This window comes from Diabrotica virgifera, chromosome 5, assembly GCF_917563875.1.
Source record: "Diabrotica virgifera virgifera chromosome 5, PGI_DIABVI_V3a".
NCBI classification, from domain to species: Eukaryota; Metazoa; Arthropoda; class Insecta; order Coleoptera; family Chrysomelidae; genus Diabrotica; species Diabrotica virgifera.
Window position 1 is genome coordinate 213,802,871 of NC_065447.1, and position 14,828 is coordinate 213,817,698.

General features: G+C 31.9%; 1 protein-coding gene across 4 annotated transcripts in view; it reads right to left on the minus strand.

Moving 5' to 3' along the window:
- LOC126885280 (E3 ubiquitin-protein ligase RNF216-like) overlaps window positions 1–14,828 on the minus strand; it is a 93,851-nt gene that overhangs the window by 60,956 nt on the left and 18,067 nt on the right. For 2 of the 4 annotated variants that reach the window (XM_050651777.1, XM_050651775.1), the window contains exon 2: window positions 7,299–7,644. In XM_050651777.1, the coding sequence (XP_050507734.1) occupies window positions 7,299–7,629 (331 nt within the window). In that variant the 5' untranslated portion in view covers window positions 7,630–7,644. Of the gene's footprint in view, window positions 1–7,298; window positions 7,645–13,347; window positions 13,482–14,828 lie in introns of all 4 variants that reach the window. The other 2 variants (XM_050651778.1, XM_050651779.1) reach the window with 2 other exon arrangements.

Consider the following 14,828-nt stretch of genomic DNA (forward strand, 5'->3'; position numbering starts at 1 on the left):
TTTTAATCTCGTGTTCAAATTACACACATAAGTACACGACACAGAGAGTCTAGACACATTATCTCTCAAATATTATATTACATACACTTTTATTGTTGAAAGGATTGTCTGATAATTAACTATTTTGATTGGAAATAAGCCACAATTAAATTGAAAAATACAAAATATTGAAAATCAAAATGTTTATCTGATGAAAATCGGTCCGGGTTAGCCGGACTTCCGGGTTATCGGGGGCCGCCTTATCGGGGTTCCACTGTACTGTGGATCAGGTCTTCACACTACGAGAAATACAGGCTGAAAGTTACGAATATAATAAAGACACCATGGTTCTTTTCATTGACTTTAACCAGGCTTTCGATCGAGTGAAAAGAAGCGAGTTATTCACAGCATTGCAAGACATGGACGTTTCTCCAAAGCTTATTAGAATTATAAAATTAACTCTCCAAAGAACAATGAATAAAGTCAAGATAAACAATACTATAACAGAAAGCTTTGAGGTCAAACAAGGAGTGCGGCAGAGGACGGGATCGGTAAATAGACATCAAAATTTGAATTTCTGGTGGAGTAGTCATGACGAGGCCTTCCTGGAAAGACATGCATGTGTTTACGAATTAAGCAAACAGTTTCTAAAATATATAAAGATGTAAGGGTTAAAATGCCGTGATCTTTGAAGTAACTTCTGCAATGTGTTGTTCTTCTGAGGCCAAACAGATACCTTATTGCTCTTTTTTGTAATTTAAAAATAACATCTAATTGGGCAGCTGTACTAGAACCCCAAAAAGGAAGACCATATCGAAGATGAGACTCGAACAAAGAAAAATATGTTAGTTTAGAAGATGCTAAATTGACTTTCGAAACAGATCTTATAGCATAGCTGAGGGGAGTTTCTTATTTAACAAATCGATATGAAGGGACCATTTGAGGTTGCTGTCTAAAAAAATACCAAGAAATTTTACAGAATCAACGGTAGAGATCTGGCTGTTATTAACAAGCAGGGGTTGAAGAGCACTTTTATAGGATAATGCTACTGTCTTATCCACGTTAAAAGAGTAAATTAGAGTCAGACCAGGCTTTTATCGTAAGAAAATCCGAAGTTATAGTTGCATGAAGAGATGCAATAGTTGAGTTGCTCCAAGTGATACTGGTATCATCAGCAAAAAGAAAAATTTTTCCATCGATTTTTAAGTTAGTGATGTCATTTATAAAGATAAGGAACAGTAGAAGACCCAATACTGAACCTTGTGGTACTCCACATACAATGTTTTTGAGACTAGAGTCAGTATCATTTGCTCTAACTAGTTGTTTCCTATTATTCAAGTAAGATTGGAACCAATTCAAAGAAATACCTCGAATCCCATAGAAATTTATTTTTTTAATCAAAATGTCGTGATTTACACAATCAAAAGATTTGGCATAGTCACAGAAAACAGTGGCAGTATAAAGATTATTGTTTAGTGCTTGGTAAACCTCATGAAGCACAGAAAACAAGGCATCCGTGGTACATTTATTAGTTAAAAAGCCGAACTGATTTTGTGATAAGATGTTGTTATCAATGAGAAAGGACATAAGACGGGTTTTTATGAGTCTCTCAATAATTTTTGAAAGTACCGGTAGTAAGGCAATAGGTCTATAGTTGCAAGCATTAGATTTTTCACCACCCTTATGAAGGGGAATAATAATGGCTATCTTTAGGCACTCTGGGAATTTGCCTCTTTCAAAGGAATCATTAATTAGTGAGACGAGGATTTCCAACACATTTTCTGTGAGATTTGAGAAGACTTTTATGGATAGTCCATCAGTACTACAGGATGATTTGCTTTTGATACTATTGATAGTTTGGATCAGTTCAGATATATCGATTGATCTTAAAAAGAATGAATTCGAGAACACTCCTGAATTGGGGAGATAGGAAATGGGATCTTTTTGTGGCAAAATAGTAGAAGTTATATTTTTACTCACATTAACGAAATATTCGTTTAGATTTTCCGGGTCTGGAAGGGCAAATGTTTGAACTGCGTGAGTTCTATTTCGAAGATCGTTTATTATGGACCAAGTTTCTTTTGCAACACTTTTAGAGCTTTCCATACGATTTTGATAGTAGGCTTTTTTAGCTGATTTGATGAGTTTTAGATAGGTTACCCTGTACTTGGTGATATATTGAGTGACCGAGACGTTGGTAGCAAATTTCTTGACCCGTGTTGAGCTGCCCCCCCCCCCACTTGCAAAAATTAAAAAACAAATAGCCCTGATTTATGAGCTATTTATGAGCTCTCATATTCCGCAAACTAAAAATTTTGAGCTCGTTCCACTGAGCAGGAATTTAATACCCTAGTGGGGGGGGGGGGGCTGAGTCTACTTAAAAATAGGAATATTGAATCGGTTTTTGCGGCAGAATTACGAGCTATTTATGAGCTCTTGAAATTATATACTTTCGATTTTTGAGCTCATCCCCTTCACCCCCAAACAACCCTTTAATTGATTTAACTTAAGAGAAAGATGCTGAGGAAACTTAAAATATATCGTATTGCGGATATAATTCATATAGCTTATATACTCTAAGAATAAACTATTAAATCAAGAGCATTTCGATTATTGAGCTACAACCCCTTCGCAAGAAAACCACCCTATCTTCCCGGCTTAAGAGAAAGTTGTACTTAAAATGCATTAAACTAATTATTTGGCGTCTACATATCATTTAATAATTTATAACCTTCCAAATTACGCGCATTTAGATCAGTAAATTGCAATTTATTTTGTATAGTGCAGTCACTGAAGGTAAAAATCAACGATTACCTTCAATTTCGGTGAACCTTCATCGATTTTCACGAAAATTGGTTAGTAGTTAGAGGATACGTCAAGAAACAAAGGTGACATGGTACCACCTTGCGCCTTTACCCTGAGGGTGGATACCGCCCCTTCTCGGGGGTGAAAATTATTTTATAAAAAATAAATGCACAAATCAATAAAAAAACAAATTAAAAGCAAAATTTATTATATAAAGTTAATAAAATAAGTCAATACTTTTTAAGTTATTAAAGATCAAAGATTTTAATTATTTGTGAAAAAAATGCATGTTTTGAAGAGGTTTTTTGTAAATCACTGAAAAACTTTAAGTTTTTACAAAAAAGTTAATAGTAGTTTAATTCGTATAGCTTATATTCTAAGAATAAACTCTTAAATCACGCGTCTTTCGATTATAGAGCTACAACCCCTTCGCAAGAAAACGACCCCATATTCCCGGCTTAAGAGAGAGTTGTTCTTAAAATAATTTAAATTAATTATTTGGCGACTACATATCGTTTAATAATTTATGAGCTTGCAAAATATATGCATCTCAATTATTGAATTGCCATTTTCTTTCTATAGTGCAGTCACTGAAGGTAAAAATCAACTATTACCTTCGATTTCGGTAAATCGCCATTTATTTTCACGAATTGACAATAACAACTTGGGGTTTTAGCCTGGGGTATATGTCACCCCTTCTCGGGAGTGAAAATTACTTTATTAAAAATAACCCCACAAATCGAGAGAGGGACAAATTGTAAACAAAATTTGTTATATAATGTGATTAAAAGAAATCAATTCTTTTTGAGTTATTAAAGATCAAATATTTTAATTTTTGGAAAGAAAATGCATGCTTTAGAGCGATTTTTCATAAATGACTCAAAAACTGTAAGTTTTTACAAAAAAGTTTTCATCACTAAAATTGAAGCTAATAAAAAATATAATAAATTGCTTACTTGAAAAACCCTTTAATGTTAATTTAAAGTAAATTATTGGTAATTAAATGTATATTTTTTCCGCGACTGTTCAAATCTAAGGGTTCAAGCTTAAATAACGGGAAAGAGATGCATTTTATAACACTTAGGTACTAAATACTTGTCAAAGTACTTAGAAATACCTATGAAAAATAAGATCCAGAAAAAGTTGATAGTATCAAAATCCGCTCACCAATTTTCGTGAAAATGAATGGAGATTTACCGAAATCGAAGGTCATAGTTGATTTTTACCTTCAGTGACTGCACTATAGAAAGAAAATGGCAATTCAATAATTGAGATGCGTATATTTTGCAAGCTCATAAATTATTAAACGATATGTAGTCGCTGTTAGCTTCAATTTTAGTGATGAAAACTTTTTTGTAAAAACTTACAGTTTTTGAGTCATTTATGAAAAATCGCTCTAAAGCATGCATTTTCTTTCCAAAAATTAAAATATTTGATCTTTAATAACTCAAAAAGTATTGATTTATTTTAATCACATTATATAACAAATTTTGCTTACAATTTGTCCCTCTCTCGATTTGTGGGGTTATTTTTAATAAAGTAATTTTCACTCCCCAGAAGGGGTGACATATACCCCAGGCTAAAACCCCAAGTTGTTATTGTCAATTCGTGAAAATAAATGGAGATTTACCGAAATCGAAGGTACTAGTTGATGTTTACCTTCAGTGACTGCACTATAGAAAGAAAATGGCAATTCAATAATTGAGATGCGTATATTTTGCGAGCTCATAAATTATTAAACAATATATAGTCGACAAATAATTAATTTAAATTATTTTAAGTACAACCCTCTCTTAAGCCGGGAATATGGGATGGTTTTCTTGCGAAGGGGTTGTAATTCAATAATCGAAAGGCGCGTGATTTTAGAGTTTATTCTTAGAATATAAGCTATACGAATTAAACTACTATTAACTTTTTTGTAAAAACTTAAAGTTTTTCAGTGATTTACAAAAAACCTCTTCAAAACATGCATTTTTTTCACAAATAATTAAAATCTTTGATCTTTAATAACTTAAAAAGTATTTACTTATTTTATTAACTTTATATAATAAATTTTGCTTTTAATTTGTTCATTTATTGATTTGTGCAGTTATTTTTTATAAAATAATTTTCACCCCCGAGAAGGGGCGGTATCCACCCTCAGGGTAAAGGCGCAAGGTGGTACCATGTCACCTTTGTTTCTTGACGTATCCTCTAACCACTAACCAATTTTCGTGAAAATCGATGAAGGTTCACCGAAATTGAAGGTAATCGTTTATGTTTACCTTCAGTGACTGCACTATACAAAATAAATTGCAATTTACTGATCTAAATGCGCGTAATTTGGAAGCTTATAAATTATTAAATGATATGTAGTCGCCAAATAATTAGTTTAACGCATTTTAAGTACAACTTTCTCTTAAGCCGGGAAGATAGGGTGGTTTTCTAGCGAAGGGGTTGTAGCTCAATAATCGAAATGCTCTTGATTTAATAGTGTATTCTTAGAGTATATAAGCTATAGGAATTATATTCGCAATACGATATATTTTAAGTTTTCTCAGCATCTTTCTCTTAAGTTAAATCAATTAAAGGGTTGTTTGGGGGTGAAGGGGATGAGCTCAAAAATCGAAACTATATAATTTCAAGAGCTCATAAATAGCTCGTAGTTCTGCCGCAAAAACCGATTCAATATTCCTATTTTTAAGTAGTGGGGGGGGGCTGACTCAGCCCCCCCCCCCCACTAGGGTATTAAATTCCTGCTCAGTGGAACGAGCTCAAAATTTTTAGTTTGCGGAATATGAGAGCTCATAAATAGCTCATAAATCAGGGCTATTTGTTTTTTAATTTTTGCAAGTGGGGGGGGGCAGCTCAACACGGGTAATTTCTTGATATAAAATAGTGAGCGCATATTTTTGGCTGATATGCGGATACCTTTGGTAGCCCAGGGTTTGTGATGTTTTGGCTTAATTGAAATTAAAGGAAATGCCTTATTGAAGATAGAGACAAGCTTTTCTATAAAATCGTTGAAATTATAGTCCACGTCCGCAGAAGGAAAATGCCACTCAGAAGTTAAGCATAAATTTTGAAATTTATGAAAATTCCGAGCGGAAAAAATCCTACCTAAACGTCGGGTTTTCGAGGAGGGTTTGCTGAAGATGTTAAACTTCGTAAATACTGCTTCATGATCTGATAATCCCGCATTAATAATTGTAGAGCAGACATCAAGGGGTGAGAAATCTGAGACAATATAGTCAATTATGGTAGATGAAGTTTTTGTAATCCTTGTAGGAGAATTAACGTGCATGGAGAGACCATATGATCCAAATATGTTGACCAAGGACATTTGGGTAGCACACGCAGCATCATAATTAATGTTGAAGTCCCCGCATAGAATTTTTCTGCTTCTATGAGGCAAGTCATCTAACAAATTTAGCAGGTTCTGAAAAAATAGTTCCACAGGGGAGTCAGGTGATCTATAGATGCAAATAATGTAAAGATTAAGATTTTTATTATAAACTAGGGAAAGCTCAAAGAAGGCTTCATTTAACAGAAAGTCATATTTTGTAATCAGAGAAAAATCATTATTTCTAGAAAGAATTAGGGTGCCTCCATGAGCTGAACTTGGACGATCATACCTAGCAATTGTGGTATATTTTTCTACAAAAAAGGCTCGTTGACTTCAAGCCAGTGCTCTGTAACCGCAACTATCGGGGGAAATCCTAATTCTTCCAGAAACAAAAATAATTCGTCAGTTTTATTTCTTATACGCTCTGAGCTTCGCTGGTGGCGCTCCTAGCGGATTACTAATTCAACTTTCACCGGTAATTTTTAAATTTATTATTTAATTGTTATCGCGTAACATTTACAACGCAAAAAATTAATCAAATTGTAATCGATTTTTTTAAGATTTTAATCATTTTGACGTTCTATTGATAAAATATGAATTTCTTACTTCGGATACTTTCACAATTATCGTGTAGATGGCGCTAAGATTTTTAGATTAAATTATAATTACATATTACGGAACATTAAAAAAACTTAAATTCAGTATTTAAAACGTAAGTATATTTAAGGTAAAAATATATACCACAGCTTTGACCAACAATATTTTTTATAATTAATGTTTTTAATTTTAATTTTACATTAATCACTTTGACATTTATGTCAAATTTCCGGTAAACGTTTACAGACTTGCCACTACTGGCGCTCGAGAATTTGTAAATATCCCCTCTACGTACGAGCTCACAGCGGATAGAACGAATATTAATCAGAATCATACTAAAGTTGTCATCACTAAATGACAACTAGTTGTCATACTAAACTGATAATATTGACCACTTAAAAGATTTTAACTGTTTTAACTTTTATCAACATTTTAAAAACTATGTGGTACGCATTATGTTCTTTGATAATAAGTAAATAAAATCATAGGCTGGCTTTTTAAAAAAAAAAAATAGTTACAAATGGAGAAAATTAGCATGTTGTGTGTGGCTGTATGGGAATTGCCTAGGCAAATTAAAAAAAAAGTAACTTACGCATTGATAATTCACCAATTGCATCTTCTATATCATAAAACGGTGGTTTATAAGCCACATACTCATGTAAATAATCTTCATCAACATCAGGAAAAATAGAAGTCAAATTTGAAAATAAACTATTTGACACATTGTCTACGTTTGGCATAGGTCCAGCGGCTCCGTCTCCAGATAGTAGATTTATCATATTTTCTATTTTTCCCTCAAACACATCATTAGGGTTTTCACGTTCAACAATTTCAATGATATTCTGTATCATGTGTTCATTTGTTCGAGGAAAGATTTCTCGGAGTATTTCGAGATAGGTTCTATTCATTGCAGCTGCAGCCATCTTGAATATATCTGTCTAAAACAAAAACTGCATGTAAGACATAAATAAAATAAAAATTTTTAGTAGGCGTACAATAAGTACAAGGTGAAATTGAATACCTACTTTGCCCTCTTATTCATACTGCATTAAGGACATGGGTACATAATTCGCAAATTTTTACGGCTATCCCTACTTTTTCTGTCTTTACATGGCAAATTATGTGTAGTAAAATTCACACTGTTATGGATATGTAAACATTACTAGAATGTCATTCTACTTGACAATGTCATCAATAACTTTAAAGAGATGGCTTTTTGAATGTTCTTGGATAACTGTTATTTGTATAATTGCAAATTATTAATTCAGTTAATAAATGTGATAATTTTTTCACTAACTATGTATGCAGTGATTGTAATAATTTATATGCACAACAAAAACTAATACTCAATCGAGAAAAGAGGAAAAGTGTTAAAGTGATTTTTTAATAATATATTGTTACTATGGAACGCTTAAAATTATTTTGAAGATCTTTAATAACCAAATACTTGAATCACAGAATATAATCCTGACGTATTCTCTGCTTGGATCTTCCATAAATAACAAACAATAAACAACTTTTTTTGACGTCTTAAATCAATTATTTATCAAATACATAATCAGTAGTAATTGCACAAGAGCTCTAAAATTATCGACTTTTTCCCGAGTGACACTTCGATAGTTTTAATTTCACGACCCGAAGGGGAGTGAAATTATGTCAAAGTGGCACGAGGGAAACAATTCGATAATAATTTTAGAGATCGAGTGCAATTTGCTGCGATTATTTCATGAATAAAACTGTTCAAAACCAAAATTTTATTGTAATTTATTTATGTAAGTACAAATTACTACAGTTAAACACACAGTTGTTTTAAATATTTGACGGTTGAAAGTCATCACTTTTATAACTTTTAAAACAGTAATTGTCATTAATGTCACTGAATGTATTTTTTCTTAGCAACGAAGGGCATGTGACGTAATATACTTGACAACGGGATATTATCAAAAATTATCGGATATAATATCACAAGAGAGTGAGAATAAATTGAAAATAATGCGACAGTTTTTCGAAAATTTGTTGTCTGGCAATAGACACGAGAGCCCGCAGGCGGCGGGTGTAATTTCCTCACCAAAATAATCTTTTGCCTGCGTTTATAAGGGTATGTCATAATCCCACAGGTATTTTCCTCACCAAGACCAAAATGGTTATTTCAGTTATTTCAGGTAGATTTTACTAAAAGGCATTCAATTGAATTATTTATTTATCTACTATTAAATTACCTATAATTATAGTAGGTACCTATAATTATAATAATTAATTAATTAATTATTATAGTATTTTATTTTTAGTCACAATTGGAATTTTGACAAAAATGGCATGTTTAATAGAAAATGATCGCGGTAAGGTAAACCTTACGCGGTATTGGTATTTGAAAATTTTATTTTTTATAAAGTGAAAGTTTTAAAAAGTGAAGAAGTGTTCTAGAGGATAAAACAACTTGTATTGCGAAATTTTTTACTATGGATCATTATTGATTGTCAGAAGTTAGATCGAGAAATTGTTTCTACTGTCTGAAACAATTACTACGATTGTTGTCAGTTACATAAGAAATAGTATATTAAGTATGGAGAACGGTAAGGGTTTTATACCGATCGAAGACAATTGTTTGGAGGAGGAGCGGAGCGACGACTCCAATTATTGTCTGAGATCGGTTACCCTTAACGTTCGACATGCTTATAACGTTTTTTGCACGATTTATACCATTATAAATTATAAAATTAAACATTTTCGTCATATTGACTAGTTTCATTCATTTTATCAAGATAGATACTTTGGTTGTTAGGTAGTAACTAGGGTGCATAACAACAATGGAGAATTGAGTTTTTATTTAGTTGTCAATAATTTTAAGTACAATTTTGAGTATTATAAATTAGACAAGGCGAAAACGGCGGGTTCGAAGGGAAAAATATTCCCATGAGATTTTTTTCCATAATCACATTGGTGGGACATCCCAGAATAAGGTTCAAGAAGTCGCCCACGTGAAAAGTGGGTCAATTTTTTTAACAGTTTTTTTTTAATCAAATTGCAAGGATCAATATTTTTGGCCCGAACAATTTTTTCTTTATTTTTTTGGACCATTCTGGACAAAAAAGGTCTCTTATAATTTTTCTCTGAAGTTGATCGTTTTCGACTTATAAGCAATTTAAAATTGAAAAAAACGAAAAATGGCGATTTTCAAGGCTTAATAACTCGGTTAAAATTTATTATTATGAAAGTCAATATATGACTAAATCAAAGTTTTCCCTACAAGATCCTTAAGAAATTTTTGTCATTATTTAATTACTAAGCTGTTATTTTTAAGTAAGAATAATAAGCGCCATGCACGTGTGCGGGGCTGTAAATGCTGAGTGCGAGAGAGAAGCCATTCCAGCAGTCCAATTGTGCATCTTACTCGCACTCACATTTACAGCAGCGTCAATACGATCTAACCACTCATTGTTATTAATTAAAAATAACAGCTTAGTAGTAAATTAATGACACAGATTTCTTCAGGATCATGTAACGGCGACTTTAAACTTTGATTTAGTCACTTTCTGACTTTCATAATAATAATTTTTGACCGAGTTATTAAGTCTTAAAAATTGCCACTTTCGCGTTTTTCAAATTTTAACTTGCTTATAACTCGAAAAATATCAACTTTAGAGAAAAATTATAAGAGACCTTTTTTGTCCAGAATGGCCCAAAGAACCTAAAAAAAATTAGTCCGGGCCAAAAATACTGATTTTTGCAATTTGATTAAAAAAAATTGTTAAAAAAAAATTGGCCCACTTTTCTCGTGGGCGACTTCTTGAACCTTATTCTGGGATGTCTCACGAATGTGATTATGCAAAAATATCTCATGGGAATATTTTTCCCAACGAACCCGCCGTTTCCGCCTTGTCTAAATTAAAATATGAGCGAAAGTGAATTTGAAGAAATTGAACGGGCTTGGGAAGAAGGGTGTTCCGCAATTATTCCCGAAAAATCCAAAATCCGTTATCAAAATACCTACCAAAGTTTTAAAAAATGGTGCGAAGGCAAGAATTTAAGAATCGAAGAAAAGACTTTATTGGCATATTTCGTTCAAAGACATATGCAGTTGAAAGCTCCTGGAAGCCTCTGGGCAGAATATTCAATGATTAAATCCACCGTTTTCTTTATGATGGCATTGATATTTCCAATTTTTCAACTTTGAGCGCGTATTTGAAGAGAAAAAATGTAGGCTATAGGCCTAAGAAAGCGAGCATTTTTACACGGGAGCAATTTGAAAAATTTCTGATGGAAGCACCGGATGAAGAATTTCTAGTTCACAAGGTAATATAAGCTAGTTTAGGTAAAAGAAATACTCTAATGAAGATTTTTTCATAATTTGTAGGTCGCAATGATATTGGAAATATCTGGTGCCTGTAGAAGAGAAGAATTATATAATATTACTATGAATCACATCCAACAAATTGTACCATAAGTTTCAATATTAATAAATAATTCGTTAGTTTTCTTTATTCTTTCAAAAAATAAATTAAAATTAAGAGATTTTTTAACTCGACGGTAAGTGAATTACTTACCATCGAGTTGGAGTACTTACCGTCGAGTTGGATTACTTACCGTCGAATTGCTAGTAAATGTCACCTACTGACGTAAAATCTGTCACGGCAAACAGTCAAAAATGATCAATCGTGCAAAAAAATATATAATTATCGACGAAAAATGATGCCTGGTCGACTTCCTTCCAATATTGATGAGGTTCAAGAATTTGTGATGGGGTGTGCTCAAAAAACAACCAAGAGGGAAAATTTTCTCTTTATAAACTGTGTCAAAAGTAGGATAATTGTATTTAGTTGTGAAACAAATATAAGACTTTTAGCCACATTGAATTTTATTATATGGATGGCACATTGCAATTATTCATTATCCATGGGCTAATTAATGGGAATTATATTTCTTTATTATACTGTTTACTGCCAAACAAAAAAACAGAAATTTACAACGATATTTTTTATTTGTTAAAATCAGAAATTTTTAAAGCTCTCAAAATTGAGTTTAATGCTAGTAAAATTTTTGAAGATTTTGAAAAGGAATGCAATCATTGAAATGTGTCCGAACACTGAAATCCATGGTTGTAAATTTCACCTACACTAAGCTTGTATAGAAATGTCTTGGTCTCTTGATTTAATATCAGAATATAAAAATGATTCTGAAAGAGGCAAGTGGCTCAAACATACTTTTGGCCTTATATATAAAACCAGAAGAAGTATCAGATTGTTTTGTGTTTGATTTAATGTCACGCAAACCCGGAAATGAAATTTAAGATAGATATGTTGATTATTTTAGTTGAAACATATATAGACGAAAATGCCATATTCTCCCCATATTTGTGGACAGAGGCAAATTCTTCTGTTATTCGTATTACGAATGCTTGCGAATCTTTTCATTCGCATTTTAATTTATCGTTTTGTAATACGCATCCATCCATATATATTTTCTTTGAAAAAATTAAAGAATTTCAGGTAGATACGTATGTTAAAATTTAAAGTTTGCATATTGCAAAACCCATGGACGTATAAATAAAGAGCCTATCAAAGATAAACAAGTTAAACTGAAATTGAAAAATGTAGTAAATTTATTAATAAGATATCAGTCTAATCAAATGACTAGAATTGATTTTGTAAAGTGTCTGTCTTATTATAATAAATATTAAATAATAATTTATACGTCTTGCATATTATCTATATTATAAACTATTATTATAATGTAAGGAAATTAATGTCTTGTATTCGGATTTCGGATGCTTTCATAATAGACATTCTTAAATTAAACCTATATTTTTGTTTTATTCCCTGAGTGAGTTGGTGAGGAAAATACCTACCGGATTAATAGGAACCTTTAAATTTGGTGAGGAAAATACCTGTCGGATTATATGTTTTTACTGGTTGGTGAGGAATTTACCTCCGCCCCCCGCAGGGCTCGAGTGGCTATTGCCCAATGACAACAAATTTGAGTAAAATTGAAGCATTATTTTCTTATTTATTCTTACTGTCGTGTGATATTCGTAAGATTATTTTTTAATACGTATATTATGGATATTTTCTTAAATGTGACAGTTGTCAAAACTAGGAAACTGGTTGCCATTAAACAGAAACAATCTACTTAAAAAAATTCTATCGGTAATTTTCTACAGTAGATAATTCTCAGTATAATTTTAATCTGATTGGACAGAATTAAACACGTGATCAGATATCTTACTATACGCTGTGAGCTCGTACGTAGAAGGGATATTTACAAATTCGCGAACGCCAGTAGTGGCAAGTCTGTAAACGTTTACCGGAAATTTGACATAAATGTCAAAGTGATTAATTTAAAATTAAAATTTAAATTTAAAAAATATTAGTTGGTCAAAGCTGTGGTATATATTTTTACCTTAAATATACTTACGTTTTAAATGCTGAATTTAAGTTTTTTTAATGTTCCGTAATATGTAATTATAAATTATTCTGCGCCATCTACACGATAATTGTGAAAGTATCCGAAGTAAGAAATTCATATTTTATCAATAGAACGTCAAAATGATTAGCAAAATCTTAAAAAAATCGATTACAATTTAATTACTTTTTTGCGTTGTAAATATTAACTGATAACAATTAAATAATAAATTTAAAACTTACCGGTGAAAGTTGAATTAGTAATCCGCCAGGAGCGACACCAGCGAAGCTCAGAGCGTATACGATCGGAAGTTAAAATCATCAAAAAATAATCTCTTTAATTTTTATTTCTGTAGCTTTCTATTGGTCAGAATCTCCTATGAATGAAATAATCAATATTATTTAATCAACAACTCAAAATATTCCCGGTGTCATGTCAAATATTTAAAATATTTAAAACTGTCACTGTCTATCATATTCTATTTGACTCAGTGCGTTGTATGACAAAGATAGCGAATGTTCGATTTGGAAAATATCACCACGGACATGGTGTCCATTTTTTTCGAATCTTGACAAAAGTAATAAACGTTTTTAAAAAATTTAAACGTAGAATGAAAGACTAAATTATTATCGAGGGCCGAAAGTCCCTTAGAATAAATAAAAAGTTTCTTTTGAATGAGATATTTGAAATTAAAAATCACACTACATTTTCTATTAGTTTTTCACCCCTGTAACTTATTAAAATAAACATCATAGAAGTTTTCAGGGACTTTCGGCCTTCGGCAATAATGTAATCTTTCATTCTGCGTTTAAATTTTTCAAAAATACTTATTAGTTTTCTCAGGATTCGAAAAAAATGAATCCCCATTTGAATAGCATTGCAGCCGAAAATACGTACCAATCCACTTAAGTTATAAATAGTTGGATAGATCGATACTTTATCGGCATTATTTTTATTTACTTTTAATAATCATTATTATTATTATAGTTCAAACATTAGTAAACATAAATATTGTGAATTCAGCACATACAACCCAAAATAATAACCACTATAAAAAACAGCAAAAAAATGAGCAATAGATCCCTGAGAAAGCCTCAACATTCATAATGACTAAGCATCTAAGAATGTGCACATATCCACTTTCATATTAATTATTTTTATCGTAAATAGCATGTTGCACTAATTTGATAATTCCATTCTTGATGTTTAGGTTGTGGATAATTTAAATATTTTGAATAATTTAATTAATTAAAAAATAAATTCGAAAAATTCCAGATATGCAAACATTCCTGGGATAACTAGCACAAAGTACAACGGAAAGATGCATGAACAATCATGAAAGAAACAGGCACAAAAAAGAAAAAAGTCAAAGAAGCATCCCTCATTCCACTTAATGAAGAAAAATGTGTAAAGTTTGTTTAGCAGTAAATGGTTGACTTCAATTAAAAGTATCCCGAATAAAGTATGTGCCTCCTAGTAGCAGGATACGGGCAACAATACATTGGCTTATAGGGCAGTCCTTACAGTACGGATCCTGGCCTATACAGAAAAATGTAGGCGGGTGTGGGGTAATACTGCACTTTGGTTGCATTGGCTAAACGTGCAGGGAAGGGTATGGTGCTGATAGAAAAGGCATTCAGGCATCAAATATCCAAAAAATCTTTTCAGGTCATAATAATGAAAAGACCTTCTCCAACGCAATAAAAACTTATACTGAAATGAT